At 36.6% G+C, this 14316-nt stretch overlaps 1 protein-coding gene and 1 long non-coding RNA gene across 7 annotated transcripts in view; one reads left to right on the plus strand and one right to left on the minus strand.

Moving 5' to 3' along the window:
• FAM13A (family with sequence similarity 13 member A) overlaps positions 1-14316 on the plus strand; it is a 281449-nt gene that overhangs the window by 221774 nt on the left and 45359 nt on the right. For all 6 annotated transcript variants that reach the window (XM_019629843.1, XM_019629842.1, XM_019629841.1 and 3 more), the window contains one exon: positions 4161-4347. In XM_019629843.1, the coding sequence (XP_019485388.1) occupies positions 4161-4347 (187 nt within the window). The remainder of the gene's footprint in view (positions 1-4160; positions 4348-14316) is intronic.
• Positions 46-2655, minus strand: LOC109374886 (uncharacterized). Its single transcript, XR_002122473.1, has 3 exons — positions 2595-2655; positions 1055-1137; positions 46-157 (listed from the first exon to the last, which is right to left on the minus strand). It is a non-coding gene; the product is annotated as an uncharacterized LOC109374886 (long non-coding RNA).

The raw sequence follows: 14316 nt of genomic DNA on the forward strand, positions 1-14316 counted from the left end.
TAGTTGACATATATCACTATATAAGGTTAAGCCATAAAGCATGATAGTTTGACTTACATATATTATGAAATAGTTACCACAGTAGGTTCAGCTAACCACTTTTTTAAAAAACATTTGTCTTGGAGCTGGTGGATAGAAGGGGGCGCTGTAATATTTCCTTTAAAAAATAGAAAACATTATGATACAGAAGATATTTACATTTAAAATCAGCTACTGACTAAGCTTTATAGGAAGTGTTTAGGAGTATAATTAGTTTGTGTACTGCTTATATTGCGTTATACATCAAGCATAAATTATTCATTTAACACTCTTATCCTCTGCCTCGTACTTGGCCAAATAGTATGCAGCAACACTGTGCATTTTTTAAATATCCTTAGTGTGTCACAACATTATGCTTTTCTTTCTCTTGGTTTGGACAGAGGGATAGCAAGCAGAGACTGGAAGTGGTAGTGGGCCTGATAGAACAGAGATGGGTGGTGGCCGTGGTGATGGTGGATGTGTAGCTGCAGATCGGGGAGGAATGCGGTGAGGTAAGGTCAAAAATCAACAGGAGCTAGACAGGGAGAGAAATAGGAAACATAGGGGTAACCTCTACTGCAGATTTTAAATATAGGTTCCCACGTCCAGGCATACTTCTAGCATAAGTTATCTTGATTATATTTTACTGTCAGCATCGGGAACAAAAGGAGATGGAGAATAATAGAGACTTGACTAATCATCTAAACATCTATAAAACTTGAGCTTTTCCTTTAATTTTTCATCTCTGGTATTCCCTTCACCACTCACTCTGGTCACTTGTGGTCAAACCATAGCTGTACATTGAGTGAAAGACTCTTGGGGTGCAAACTATATATAGCTGAGTAACTTTACAGTCTCACTGTAGTCGTTCTCCTAAGTATGTGGTCTGAAAATCAGCAGTCCCCTCCGTGTCCTCCCGGACCCCCTCCTAAGCTGTCACTGGGTCCCTGTCATGCCTTGATAGTCCTTCAACTCCCAGCCCATACTAAACCACTTCTCTGAGCTTTCCAGGTCTTTGGAAAAGTGAGACCCTTACCTCTTAGGGCCCCAGACCGACTTCTCTTTCCCCCATGAAAGCCCTTCTCCCATGTGTCCCCAGGAGATACACTCACATGGCATCTGTTGTGAGAAGTTGAGAAGCATTATTAGATAGTCTATATAGTATGTTTTTCTCAGTATATGCTTATATATAATTCATCCATTTATCTAAGATTTTTCACTAGGCTTTCCTTAAAAAGGTATGATTAAGCTAGACTTTATTATATTCTGTTGAAAACTATTAGCTCTACAAAATGATTACAAAAATATTTTGAAAAATAGAAATTTATTGAAATTCATAATCCATCTATTTTGCCTCTAATAACTTAAAGCTGCAACCATATAAAAAAAATTCTTGAAGCCAGTGGTGACCATATTTCAAAATGAGATTAAAGAGTCAATAAGCTCTGTGCTAAAATCATCATAGCAGATTTTTGAAATAAGCAGTTGAGAAATTTGGCTAATATGATAAATACTTCATTGTGGTGCACACGATTTCTTCTTTGTCTAAATTCATAAGGAAACATCAATCTTATATTATTACTTGCCACAATAAAAATGCAAAAAGTTAAGTGAAAGTGTTCAGTTTAATTCATTTATTTAAAAAATTACCATCTGCCAGGTACATGGAAATATTGTTGAATCTTGGTGATGGGTGTATTGAAGTTCATTGTGATAGCCCATTTTTCTATATGTTGAAAATTTCATAATAAATATTTTTAAAAAGCAAAACATTTAAATGAAAATAGTTTTAATGTTCCAAAACACAGTGAACTGGAAAAACTTTTTTTTTATGTAAATATTACATTAAATTCCGACTGCAAAGTGAAAAGAAAAGCATGCTATGTTAGGGGAATAATATAAATGGCTCAGTATTGCTAAAATATTAAGTGTGCATGTAGGTGGTGTGGAGAAAGCTGGAAAAAAAAACATTAGAAATAAGACTTAGATAGTGAAAGTGAGAGGCCACAGAGATCTAAGTTCAGGTCAAAGGTCAAAGGCCAGTGAGGTCAAGTATGATTGAAACCTGTCAGAATGTTGCCGGAAGGAATTGTGCTCCTCACAATGATATAAGTGCTGTGCCTGAGAAGCACTGACTCACACAACAGCAAAGACTTTCCGTTGAGGAGAACAGGATTTCCACATGAGCACAACTGCTCGATCAGATTTTCATATATTTATTTGCATTGGATTTATTCCAGCCATTCATTCACTATTCACAAAGATTATAAAATAAACTTTGTCTTTTCATTTCTAAAAATAATTTTTAGTTTTTGTATTGGTCTGCTCAGAGTACCTCAGACAGGGGGGGCTTATGTTTTCACAGTTCTGAGAGACTGGAAGTCCAAGATCAAGGTGCTGACAGGAGTGTATTTTGATGAGACCTCTCTCTTTTACTTGTAGACTGCCTTTTCACTGTGACCTCACACGGCCTTTTCCTCTGTGTGTGTGCTCTCCTGGTGTTCCTTCTTCTTATAAGGACACCTGTTCTATTGGATTAGGCCCCCACCTTTGTGACTTCATGTAACCTTCATTACCTCCTTAAAAGCTCTATCTCCAAATACAGTCACAATGGAGATCAAGTCTTCAGCATATGAATCTGAGGGAGAAAAAGTTAGTCTATAACAGTTTTCAAACATAAAACCACCCCTCCTTTAAAAAATTATAATTGGATGTATTCCCCAGGAGTTAGATAAAATATGAAGAGTGACAAGAAGACAGAATTTGAGTAGTAAAACAGTGTTGAATTTCAGACCAAACTCATCCATCCAGCCATCCACAGAAGGCTCTGCCATCAGTACATGGAGGGGAGATATTTAAGAGTTTTTATATAAGTATATGTGCTGGTGTGTTAGTTGCTATTCAGATTTTCCTCATGTCTTCAATTATTTTATATTAGAGTTTTTCATATAAATATTGCACATCTTTTATATAATTTTACTAAATCTGTACAGTTTTACATTAAAAGTTGTATAAAATAAGAATAAATTAAATATGGAGTCTTAAAATTTACCAAAGGTAACATAACTTTTAAAATGTTATAATAACATTGATTCATAATTTTGTTCCATTATCGCCAATCTAAGACAGGATATGAATATAGATTGCAGAATAAATATTTAATGTTATCTTTCATTTTTGGATATGGTTGAACTGATAGTAAAATATGGTCATCTGTTTTTAATCTTTAGAGCTCATTTATTTCAAGATATAGCTTTAGCTGTTTAGCGGGAGGTACCTTTAGGGTCATACTATGTAGAAGGGTAAAACCTCATTCGCTTGTACCTTACCAAGCCATGGTGCTATGCTGGTGGTTTATATTGTTCTGTGATGTAGTAAAAGACAAACATTTTGCTAAGTAATTTAATTTTGTGGAAACCTCTTAAAAGGGAATGTTTAAAATACTTAAACTGTTTCAAGAAAATTAAATGAATTAAATTATTACATTCATATCTACTTCTAAAACTAAGTCATGAAGGACCTCCAGTTATAAGCTTACGTCTTAGAACTCCTTATACTGGGAAGTAACAAATTCATATTTCATTTAAAATGCTTTGTATTCCATAGTTTTTATTATACTATTTCTATCAAGATTATCTAATGCAGTCATATTTAGATACTAATGCACTTCTACTATGCTAAAATGTCTATCATTTGGGAAAGTCAGTATGTCTCATTCTAGAGAAACAGGCATCATATTTCCTTTTCAGATTTTCTCCATACATTGTATTAATTTATAAGATTTATTTGTGTGGTAAATGAATGTGTGTGTGTGTGTAATATTTGACTAATGAGAAATGATTTTGTTAGCCTGCACTAATTCCCCTGTTTGAATACACATTACTTTGGGTACAAATACAAAAGCTGTTCATTGATAGAAACACAGCCCTTGCCAATTTGCCCCTAGGAATAATTTCTCTTTCAATGTGTTTATTTGGCACAAACAGGTCTTAGGAGTGGCACTGTGCTCAGAATTTGATCAAAATTGCAAGCTGAAATTTCTAGGCACTCTTCTGACATCCTATGTGATGCAGTGGCAGTGTCATTAAAAAGTCCCTTTTACCTTTGAAAATAAAATTAGCTATTTTTTTTTTCAATTTAAGCGGACTTATCAACAAAGAAAATATTCCTTCTGGATTCATCAACCTTGATGATTGTATTTTGAATGCTCAGGAAGTGGAAAAATTACATGAAAATACTTCGGGTTATATTGGAGAAAGGGGCAAACCTAAACGTCAGAAATCCAGTTCCAAACTTTCTGAGCTCAGTGAAAATCAAGATGGCCTTGTGGTAAGTGAATCATTTTATAAATTTTTTACTTGTAGCCGGTTAGGAAATATCACATCTCTTTTCCTTGCTTTGTAAAAAATAAAAAGTAATTTCAATCTTGAGTTTCACAGAATTATAAAATATGAGTTCTGAAAGAGGCCTTAGAGCTACTAAATATACACCCTTCTATTTCTTTTTAATAAATGTAAAAATCAAGTCTGAGAAAGGTTACATTCCGCCGAACGAACCAGAGACAGTACACACCTTGATACTATTCAAATTGGTCAGATTTTGGTCTCATTCTTTTGAGCATTTTAAAATTTTATTTTTGGAACAAAGTTGTCAGTAATTTGCATTTCCCCTTGTTTTCTCTCATTCTGTTTCTTCTTATCTCTATAAATATGTACAAACCCATTTTTAATGAATGAACTTAAAACGAAGTGAAAAAAAATACAAAGGGAAAGAGATTCAACTATTTTTGTGTTCAGAAATCTCTTCATGTTCAGAATTTTATCTTCAAATCTATTTGTATCAAGTATTTTCTTCCAAATTAATCAAAAGCACAAAAAAATTAATCTTCTACACAGTTACCTCAGACCTGAACCCTGGATCATAAATTTGATATATAAGCTGTTAGAAGTGGTTTCAGTCACTAACTAAATATTTACTTGTTTTAACTATTAACATACGTCATCCTTTTTTGTGTATGCTTCTTTTTCTCTGAAAAATGAGAACAAAAGTCTGTCTTCTAATTCTCTTTAGCTTTAAAAAATTTAACCAAGAATAAAAAAATCCAAAGATAGATTTTATAGCATAACATGGAGTCCCTAGTAAAAACAGGGAATATACATTCTTATTGTTCAGTGTGTAAATCCCCTGATCTACTTTATCTCTGACCAGTTTTTATTGGGTTGTCGGAAAATTCATGACATATTTTTTCTGTGTTTTTCGTTGCAAAAATGCATCATGACTTTTCTGACACCCCAGTAGCTCCATGCTTGGTACATACATTTAGCTCCATATATGTAGCAAAACTTAGGGGTAACCTATTTTTTCATGGTCGATTTCTACACATGCTCACCAAAGATTCCCAATTTTGCCCTAAAAAAAAAAAAATATATATATATATATATATATATATATATATATATATATAGTCATGGGATATAAAGTCTTGGGAACACATGTTTATTCTATTTTTTTCCTCAAAATGTCTTGATACTCTGTTTTATAGAAGTGAACTGATCAGCTTGAACTGACAGAGCAATCATTTATCTCAGACCCATGTCTGACACAGTTCTTCAAATAAAGAATGTAAGCTTTGGAACCATTACACATTAAATGTTATTTAATATTAGCTCAATTCTTATTTTGGGGAAAAGTAAATTTAAAAAAAACTATACTCAACTTCATTAGCTCTTTGGCCCATGATTTGCTTATCTGCCAAAGAGAATTACAGTGACTAAAAATATGACACTTGGCTTCTTTTAAAATAGTGTACTTCTCTCTGTTTGACTCCCTTTTGGCTGAACTGAGTCCATCAGTAATTTTTTCCACAAGGAATAGTGTCTTGGATTAGCTAAGTGGTAATAGCTAATAAAAGTGGAAAAGTACATTTATTCCTTAGAATACAAGATCAGACAATTAAGTTCGCGAACTCATCCTAGAAAAAGTGCTACATACCTCATTGCTGAAGATCAGTATGGTCAACTATGAAGTACTCCCCTTGGGAAGCTATGCACTGACAACAGTGCCTAGTCCACCCTTCAAAGCAATTTTGAAACTTTTTCTGGAATGGCCATCAGAGCTGTCATATTACCCTTGATGTCCTGAATGTCATCAAAACGTCTTCCTTTCAAAATTTCCTTTATCTTCCGGTAAAGAAAGAAGTCACAGTCACTCGGGGCCAGATCAGGTGAGTAGGGAGGGTGTTCCAATACAGCTATTTGTTTACTGGCTAAAAACTTCCTCACAGACAGTGCAGTGTGAGCTGGTGCATTGTCATGATGCAAGAGCCATGAATTGTTGGTGAAAAGTTCAGGTCATCTAACTTTTTCACACAGCCTTTTCAGCACTTCCAAATAGGAAACTTGGTTAACTGTTTGTCCAGTTGGTACAAATTCACAATGAATAATCCCTCTGATATAAAAAAAAGTTAGGAACAAGCTGGTGAACTTAATTGTGCGAACTGGTGTGTTTGATTGATATAACTAGGAACATAGTCTTTATTTGAAAACATTTGAATAGGGAAGCCTAATTTCATTTTGGGTATTTTATGTGAAAGGATTTTCCCCACCTTAGTTGCCAGTTCCGCATTCCAGGATTGTGCCTGTCACATGTTAATGTGAGTTAAGTGGGCCATGTCTTTTTTGCAATGAATAATTTAAAACACTGCCAGCACAATTTAGACAGAAGAAAAACTTTCCTCAAAGTGAGGGCATTCTCTCAGATCTTTTCTAACTCATATTTCATGAATTTTTAAATCTAATCTTCATAGATAACCACAAATCAAAGAGCCAGAAACATAACATTGGCTAGTATTTAGACTACATCCTAAAAGTTAAGTTGTGCATCTTAACTTCCCACTTATTTTTAACCTTCTAATTTTACTTTCCCCAGCTCTCCTTCAAAATCTTTTTCTCCTCCATTTCAAGCTCTTTGCACCCTGATTAAACATTTGTTCCTATAGCTGGAAAAAAAAGAATTATGCATAAGTATATGCCTTCTGTATGCCAGGAAATATTTCAGATCCTAGAGATACAGCAGTGAGAAAAACAGGCAAAAATAATTGGCCTTGTGGAGCTTACATTCTAGTAGGGGAAATTGACAATAATAAAGAAGAATAAGTAAAACATAGGCTATATTGGATAGTGATAACTACTAGAAAGAAAAATAAAGGAGGAAATGAGAACAGGAATTATAAGGGGATTTTTAAATAGAATGGCCAGAGAAGACCTCCCAAGCATTTGACGTTTGAGTGTAAAGATGTAGAGGGAGTAAGGAAACAAGTCATACTATAGTAGCAGGTACAAAGGCCTTGAGACAATAATTTATCTGGAATGCTCAAGAAACCATAAAGACATCACTGTGGCTGGAATAGAGTGAGCTAAGTGAAAGAAGTAATGGGAGAGGGAGCAGATTAAGTAGAGTCTCCTAGATCATTATAAGGACTCTGCCTTTACTCTGGGTGAGGTAAGGATCCATTGGTGGGTCTTGGTAGAATGGCGACCTGACTTACTGAAATTCGATTTAGCTGCATTGAGCATTAACAGTAATTGGGCAAGGGCAGAAACAGGGAAACCAGTTAGGAAGCTATTGGGATGATAATGGTTTGAGCTTTGGTGATACCAGAGACAGTACAGATTATCTTACAGGCCGTACAATTGTTAACCATGCGGAAGGTCCGGCTGCCCGCCGCATGAAAGCCAAAACTCGAAAGACGAGGTTGGTGGAAAGAAAAGCAGGTTTTATTCAAAAATGCCAGCATTGAGGGAAGACAGTGGACTCCCTGTCACAAAGACTGCCTTCTTTCTCTGCATATCGCCAAAAGGTTTGATAGACACGCAAGGAGGGACAGAACAAAGGAAGGGGAAGTTAGCCAGGCAACTTCAGGAAAAAGCACTCCCTAGAGCAGCGGTTCTCAACCTGTGGGGCGCGACTCCTTTGGGGGTCGAACGACCCTTTCACAGGGGTCGCCTAAGACCATTGGAAAACAAAAAGATATTTACATTACGATTCATAACAGTAGCAAAATTACAGTTATAGAGTAGCAATGAAAATAATTTTATGGTTGGGGGTCACCACAACATGAGGAACTATATTAAGGGGTCGCGACATTAGGAAGGTTGAGAACCGCTGCTCTAGAGCTCCACTCATTGTATTTTCTTACCTGCTCAATTGATAAAGTGGTTTTTCTAAATTCTAAGGTTAACCTCTAAGGTTAAGAAGGATCTTGGAAATTCTATTTTCTACCTCCATCTCCCCACCCCACCACCATGTATGTGTATAAATATACAGATACACACACTTTTCATTGCTTTCTCTCCATTGGCTCATTTCTGTTGGCCTTGGAAGTCTCTATCTCTAAAAACTGTCTAGAGCACAATTTAACAGCTTGAATCAAATTGCATAACTCAGTCATGCAATTTCTCCAATAATCCTACCTCTGCCACTTTGTTCTACTACATAATCTTAAATATGGAAAAGACCATATGTATTAATTTGCTCACCACAAGGGTCTATATAATCATGGAAAATTAGAAGCAATTAAATGTTCAAAAATAGGAGACCAGGTAAGTAACATTTGTATGTCAGTTCAAAAAAATAGGCAACGATTAAAATTATGATTCTGAAGACTGTAATAAAATAGAAAATGTTAAATAATGGAATATTCCTCAGCCATAAAAAAGAATGGAATCTTACCATTTGTGACAACATGATGTACCTAGAGGATATTATGCTAAGTGAAGTAAGACAGAGAAAGATAAATGCCACATGATCTCACTTATATGTGGAATCTAAAGAACAAAATAAACAAAGAAAACAAAAGCAGACCCATAGATTCAGAGAAAAAAACTAATGGTTGCCAGATGGGAGGGATTTTGCAGAGCTGGGTAAAAATTGGTGATGGGATTAAGAAGTGCAAATCAGTAGTTCTATTAGGAGATGTAACATACAGCATTGGGAATATAGTCAATAATATTGTAATAACTATGTACAGTGCCAGGTAGGCACTAGACTAATTGGGGGGAGGGGGTCACTTCATAAATTATATAAGTGTCAACTGTAATTAAAAAATAACAGAAAATATTTGAAAATAGTTGTATTGTGTTTTGCATGTATTATCAATTTTAATCTTCCCAATACTCCATAAGGTAGATATTATTATTCTAAACATGGGGAAAATGAGGCACAAAAGATTAAATAACTTGTTTGAGATCACGCATAGATGGTGGGGGATTTCACTGTGCTCTCCCTCAACATTGAAAGTAAGTCATGAAGCAGAATATACAGTGCATGCATTTATGTATATGTGTGTGTGTGTATATATATGTGTATGTATGTATATAAATACATATAAAAATATTCATTCCTAGGAAAAAAGATTGAAAAGAAATATACCTAAAGAAGTGATTGTATGATTGTATCATCGTGGTGGTGGTAGTACTAGAGGCCGTTTACTCCCTCCTCTGTTTTCCAAATATTCTCTGTGATTATACTAATTCTATAATAAGCATTACATTTAATATATAAAAGAAAACATAGTTTCGTAGCTTTCTTATTCATAAACAGCCTCCATTTGATGTCACGTACACCCTCTGAAATTGCATGCAAGGTTCGAGAAAGGAGCGTAAGTCCTGCACTCAGAGTTGAATTTCAGGTCCAAGTGTATCACTTAATAGCCATGGAAAGTGGGCATTGTATTTGCCTCAGTTACTTCATCTGTGAAATCAGGGATATATAATCTCATGGTGTTTTTGTGGATTTAAATACACTGAAATGTGCTAAAGAACAGGAAAAACTGAAAACAGTATATGTTTAAGTTCCTTTCTGTTCCCTCTGCTCTGATGTTCAATCTCTTTCCTTCATTTTACCATCAAATACTTTGAACAGTCTGTATTTGTTAGTTCCAATTCTTTTCACACTTACTTATCAACCCCTGAGGTCCAGACTCTAACTCCATTTCTTTGAAGAAACTGCTTTCTCCATGTCACTGGTCAGACCTGTGGTTGGAGCTGGCCTTTGAAGACCCTTGTGCTGTGACCTCTGCTTGATCTTTGTCCTCTGTGACCACTATGACTGTTTTCTTCTTTGCTGTATCCTTCACTGGCTAATTGTCCACAAAGCATGCTTGAATGTAAATTTAGTGAGATTTCTGTCTCATATGTCTTATCCATCAGCATTTTATCTGAGAGCTGCTCTGTTTCCATAGTGCCAAATGTCACCTCTCTACAAATGACTTCCAAATCAACATTTAGTTGATGCTCTGTGTAGTTTACCTTAGAAAGTACTTCAAAGTCAACATGTTAAGACCAAACTTACCATCTTTTTCTTCTTCACCTGTTTTTCACTCAAGACACCCATCTGATTTCATCAGATCATCGTTGTCTTGGTCATTTTCTAAGTCCTTTTCTTTATCCCCAATCCTTCTTCCAATTTTTTAATCATTTGTCAAATTTAGTTCACTCTACTCTAACAATGTTATATATGTCACCCTTTTCTCTTTGTATCGCCATTACACAGCCGAGGCCCTTATTGCAATTAGCCTGGAACATCGAAACAGGCACCCGTCTTATTTCCACGCCTCCACTTTCTCCCCTCTCCCATCTCCAAACCATCTCATCTGCAGCTGCAAAACAATCACCTACCTAATGAAGACATTTTTAACTCTCGTTTTCAGTGCAGTACAACTCAGCCAGAACACCTGTCAAAACTACGTGACAGTGATTCTCCGAGTGGTGTCAATATAATATAGAAAAGCCCAAATTGGGCTTTAAAACTACAGATTTAAAAGTATTCATTCCTTCAACCATACAACAGTCGACTATATGACAAGCACTATGTCAGGCACTAGGGACACAATTGTGATCAAACAGACACACCGTACCTTCCTGAAGTTGACATTCTCAAAGGATAAGACAGATAAGAAGTGAGTAAATATATAGTCACATGACAGTACATGATGTGGAGAGAAATGAAGCTGAGTAAATATAATAGGAAGCAGTGGGAGATTAAGGGTTGATGTATAGATTGAGGTCCTCAGGTGAGGGCTCACTGAGAACGGTACTGGTGCAGGGACCTGAAGGAGATAAGGAGTGAGCCATCAGGATATCTGGGAGAGACTATCCAGGGACAGGGGGCAACAGGCTTAGCCTTTGGAGGGTAAGCCAGCGGGTGCTGTGGTTGGAACAGAGGTGAGGGAAAAGCATTGTAGGAGATGAGGTCAGAGATGTAACAAGGGTCCTGATCACTTAAAGCTTTGTAGCCATTTCTCGGTCTTTAGCATTTACCTTGAGTGAGATGAGGAGCCGTTACAGGATGAAAAGGAAGAAAGCCATTTTCTGACATACCTTTTGAAAGGATCACTCTGGCAACTGTGTTAAGAAGACCCTAGGGGTGGTGAGGAATAGACAAGACTTAAAGCAAAATAATTGACATAATCTAAGCCAGAGATAATTACCGACTTAGGCCAGGATGATAGCAATGAAGGTGATAGGAAGTCATCAGATACTATGGATGTTTTTCAGAGTAGAACCAAGAGGATCACCTGAGAGGTTGGGTGTGGGGTGTGAAGAAAAAGGCGGGTGCAGGATGACCCCAGGACTTCTGGAGTAGCTAGAAGGATGGAGTGCCATCTACTAAAATGAAGGAAACTGTTAGAGGGGTAAATGAGAGAGAAAAAAATAAGAGGTTCCATTTGGATATGTAGAGTTTGTGACATTCATTAGTAAAGAAGTCAAGTAGACAGTTCAATACATGAATCTGGCGTTCAGGGAGAGATGAAGTACATTTGGAAGTCTTTGCTACACAGTTGGTATTTAAAGCCTTGAGACGGGCTGAGCTGACACCTAGGCAATGAGCAAAAAAGTAGTCGGAGGACTGAGCCCTGGGACATACCAACATTTAGCGGGTAAGCGGAAGAGAAGGTGCAAGCAAAAAAGATTAAGGAGCAGCAGCTCGCAATTTCCAGTATAATATGGGGGGGAAGGCAATAGCCTTAATTAGATTCAAGTCAAGAGACAATTACAAGAGAGAAATAGGACTAGTGGGTGGGTGATAATTTCACATATAATATCTATCTAACCCACATCTGCCTTGATAGAACTTTCATTGCTGTGAAAAGGGAGGAAAGCCCAGTTAGATGGGTTCAGGAGACTATACAGGGGACATGATTTGCATACTGCAAATGTGGAAAATCTGTGGACAGGTTTTGATCTCCAGGAATGAAGAGAAATGAGGCAGTGGCTGGAGACAGTGCAAGATTAAGGGAAGTTTTTTTAAAGGCAGTGATATTCAGAGTGTTTGCATAAGTTAAGCCAACAGAGAGGGCGAAATGGTGATGCAAACGAAAGGGATCCACAGAAGGATCAATGTTCTTGAGTCACTGGCAGGGGATGGGACCTAGTGGACAAGTGGAGGGGTTTGGACACAAATCACTTTGATTCGAAGACCATTTTATCAGAAACTTAAACAGTTTTGCCCCACTGCCTCCTTTGTATAACAACAAAGTTCTGTCCCTATGTTCTAACTACCTTTCGTTTAAGAAAAATGAGTACTCGTCGAAGTTTCTAATCTCACCGTGTTTATACACGGCTCTAGGACTCATTTCCTTTGCATTCTGTTGAAGAATGTGCTGGCCTTGCATTTTATGTTTTGTCAAATAAGGTTTAGTATTAGTATTCAGATAGAGATGAAGGTAATATAAACAGGGTAACAAATTGGAGCAGTAACCAAAATACAAAAGTCATGACGGCAAGAACAGGTGTCTGTCTGGTTCACCCTTCACCATTGTACTCCGTGCTCATTATATTTCGGCACTCACTAAAAATGTGTCAGGGGGGACAAAAAAGAATGAATGAATGGTTGCCATAGCTTTTAGGGTAACTTGTATAACAAAAAGACCCAAAATACAATGTCTTGAACACAATAAATGTTCTTTCTCCTGTGACAATCTGAATCAGGAATTTAGGGCTGGGGAAAGGAGTAGAGGGCTTGCTCCACGCAGCTTTTCAGGGACCCAGGCCAACTGCCTCTCTGTCATCTTCAGAAATGAGCTTCCAGGATACTCTGGTGGTTTCCACCTCCATTCCAGCTCACAAAAAGAGAGAATGAACGTTGATGAATGTCCCTGCTGGGGCAGTTTACTGACCAGGCCTGCAAGCCACACATAGCGCCTCTCACATCCTAGTGTAGAGAAGTTGGTCACGTGGCCATATCTCACTGCAAGAGGAGCCAGTAAATGTGTTGTCGCTGGGCACGTGGCTTCTTCGTTACTGTGGAGGAAAAGGATTCTAGAATGGATTTGGGTGCACAGATAGCAAGCTCTTCCATAGGCGTCCTCTTACAGTACCAGTAGTTCTATTTGGAATACGGATTCATTTATATGGTTTTAAGTGGTAAAATATAAAATACATAGAAGGGCACAAAAAGAAATTCAAATCTGTCATTAATCATTTGTTAATGAGAATATATCAAAGAGTCTCTTTCTCTTGGAGCTCAAGGTTAGAATAATGAACCTGTTTTGACTAGCAGCGTTCCATGTAGCCTCCAGACTGAGCTGTTTGTATATTAAGAGAAGGCTTTTTTTTTTTTTTGGTGTCCTCTATAAAGGCTTTGTCAGCATTTTATACTTTTAGAAGACGAATTTGTTTTTGCTCCAAGTGTTTTCAAGTGCTTCAGTGGTCAAACAGGTTTTGAGCCTCGCTTTCAATGCCAAAACAGAGAGGGGGCTGGGGGAAGAAGTGAAAATAAATTCCACAGTCTAAAACTAATTTTTTCAAGGCTTTGCTTTTTTCAGATTTGAAGTTACTTTTATAATGGAGCAGGGTGGTTCTTAAAATTCCGTTCCTTCTGATACCAAAAATTGTCCAATTAATTTATATCGTAGCAAATCTACGTGTTTTGAAAGTCACTGGTAGAACCTTAGAGGCAGAATTTTATGGATTATAAATAAGGCTTTATCTGTTTTTTTTCATGCAATTCAACAAGCGATTTCATTACATTATACTTAAAGTCATAATCTGTTCTTTGCTCTTTCTTAAAATTACCTATTTAAAAGATTCTAACTTCAAAAGGCTAGTTAAAAGTTAATGCAATAAAATATTTTATAATAATACTATTACTTCAACCTTTAAGAAATGAAAACATTAATTAACTACTGTTACCTCACCTAGAGAAGTGTTTTGGACATGAAACAGTTCAAAACCTTCAAAAGATATTGAGCCAGTATTTTCTCATAAGACAAGTGCTGTTAACAACTGTAGAACATTT

The sequence above is a fragment of the Hipposideros armiger genome, unplaced genomic scaffold, assembly GCF_001890085.2.
Source record: "Hipposideros armiger isolate ML-2016 unplaced genomic scaffold, ASM189008v1 scaffold_870, whole genome shotgun sequence".
NCBI classification, from domain to species: Eukaryota; Metazoa; Chordata; class Mammalia; order Chiroptera; family Hipposideridae; genus Hipposideros; species Hipposideros armiger.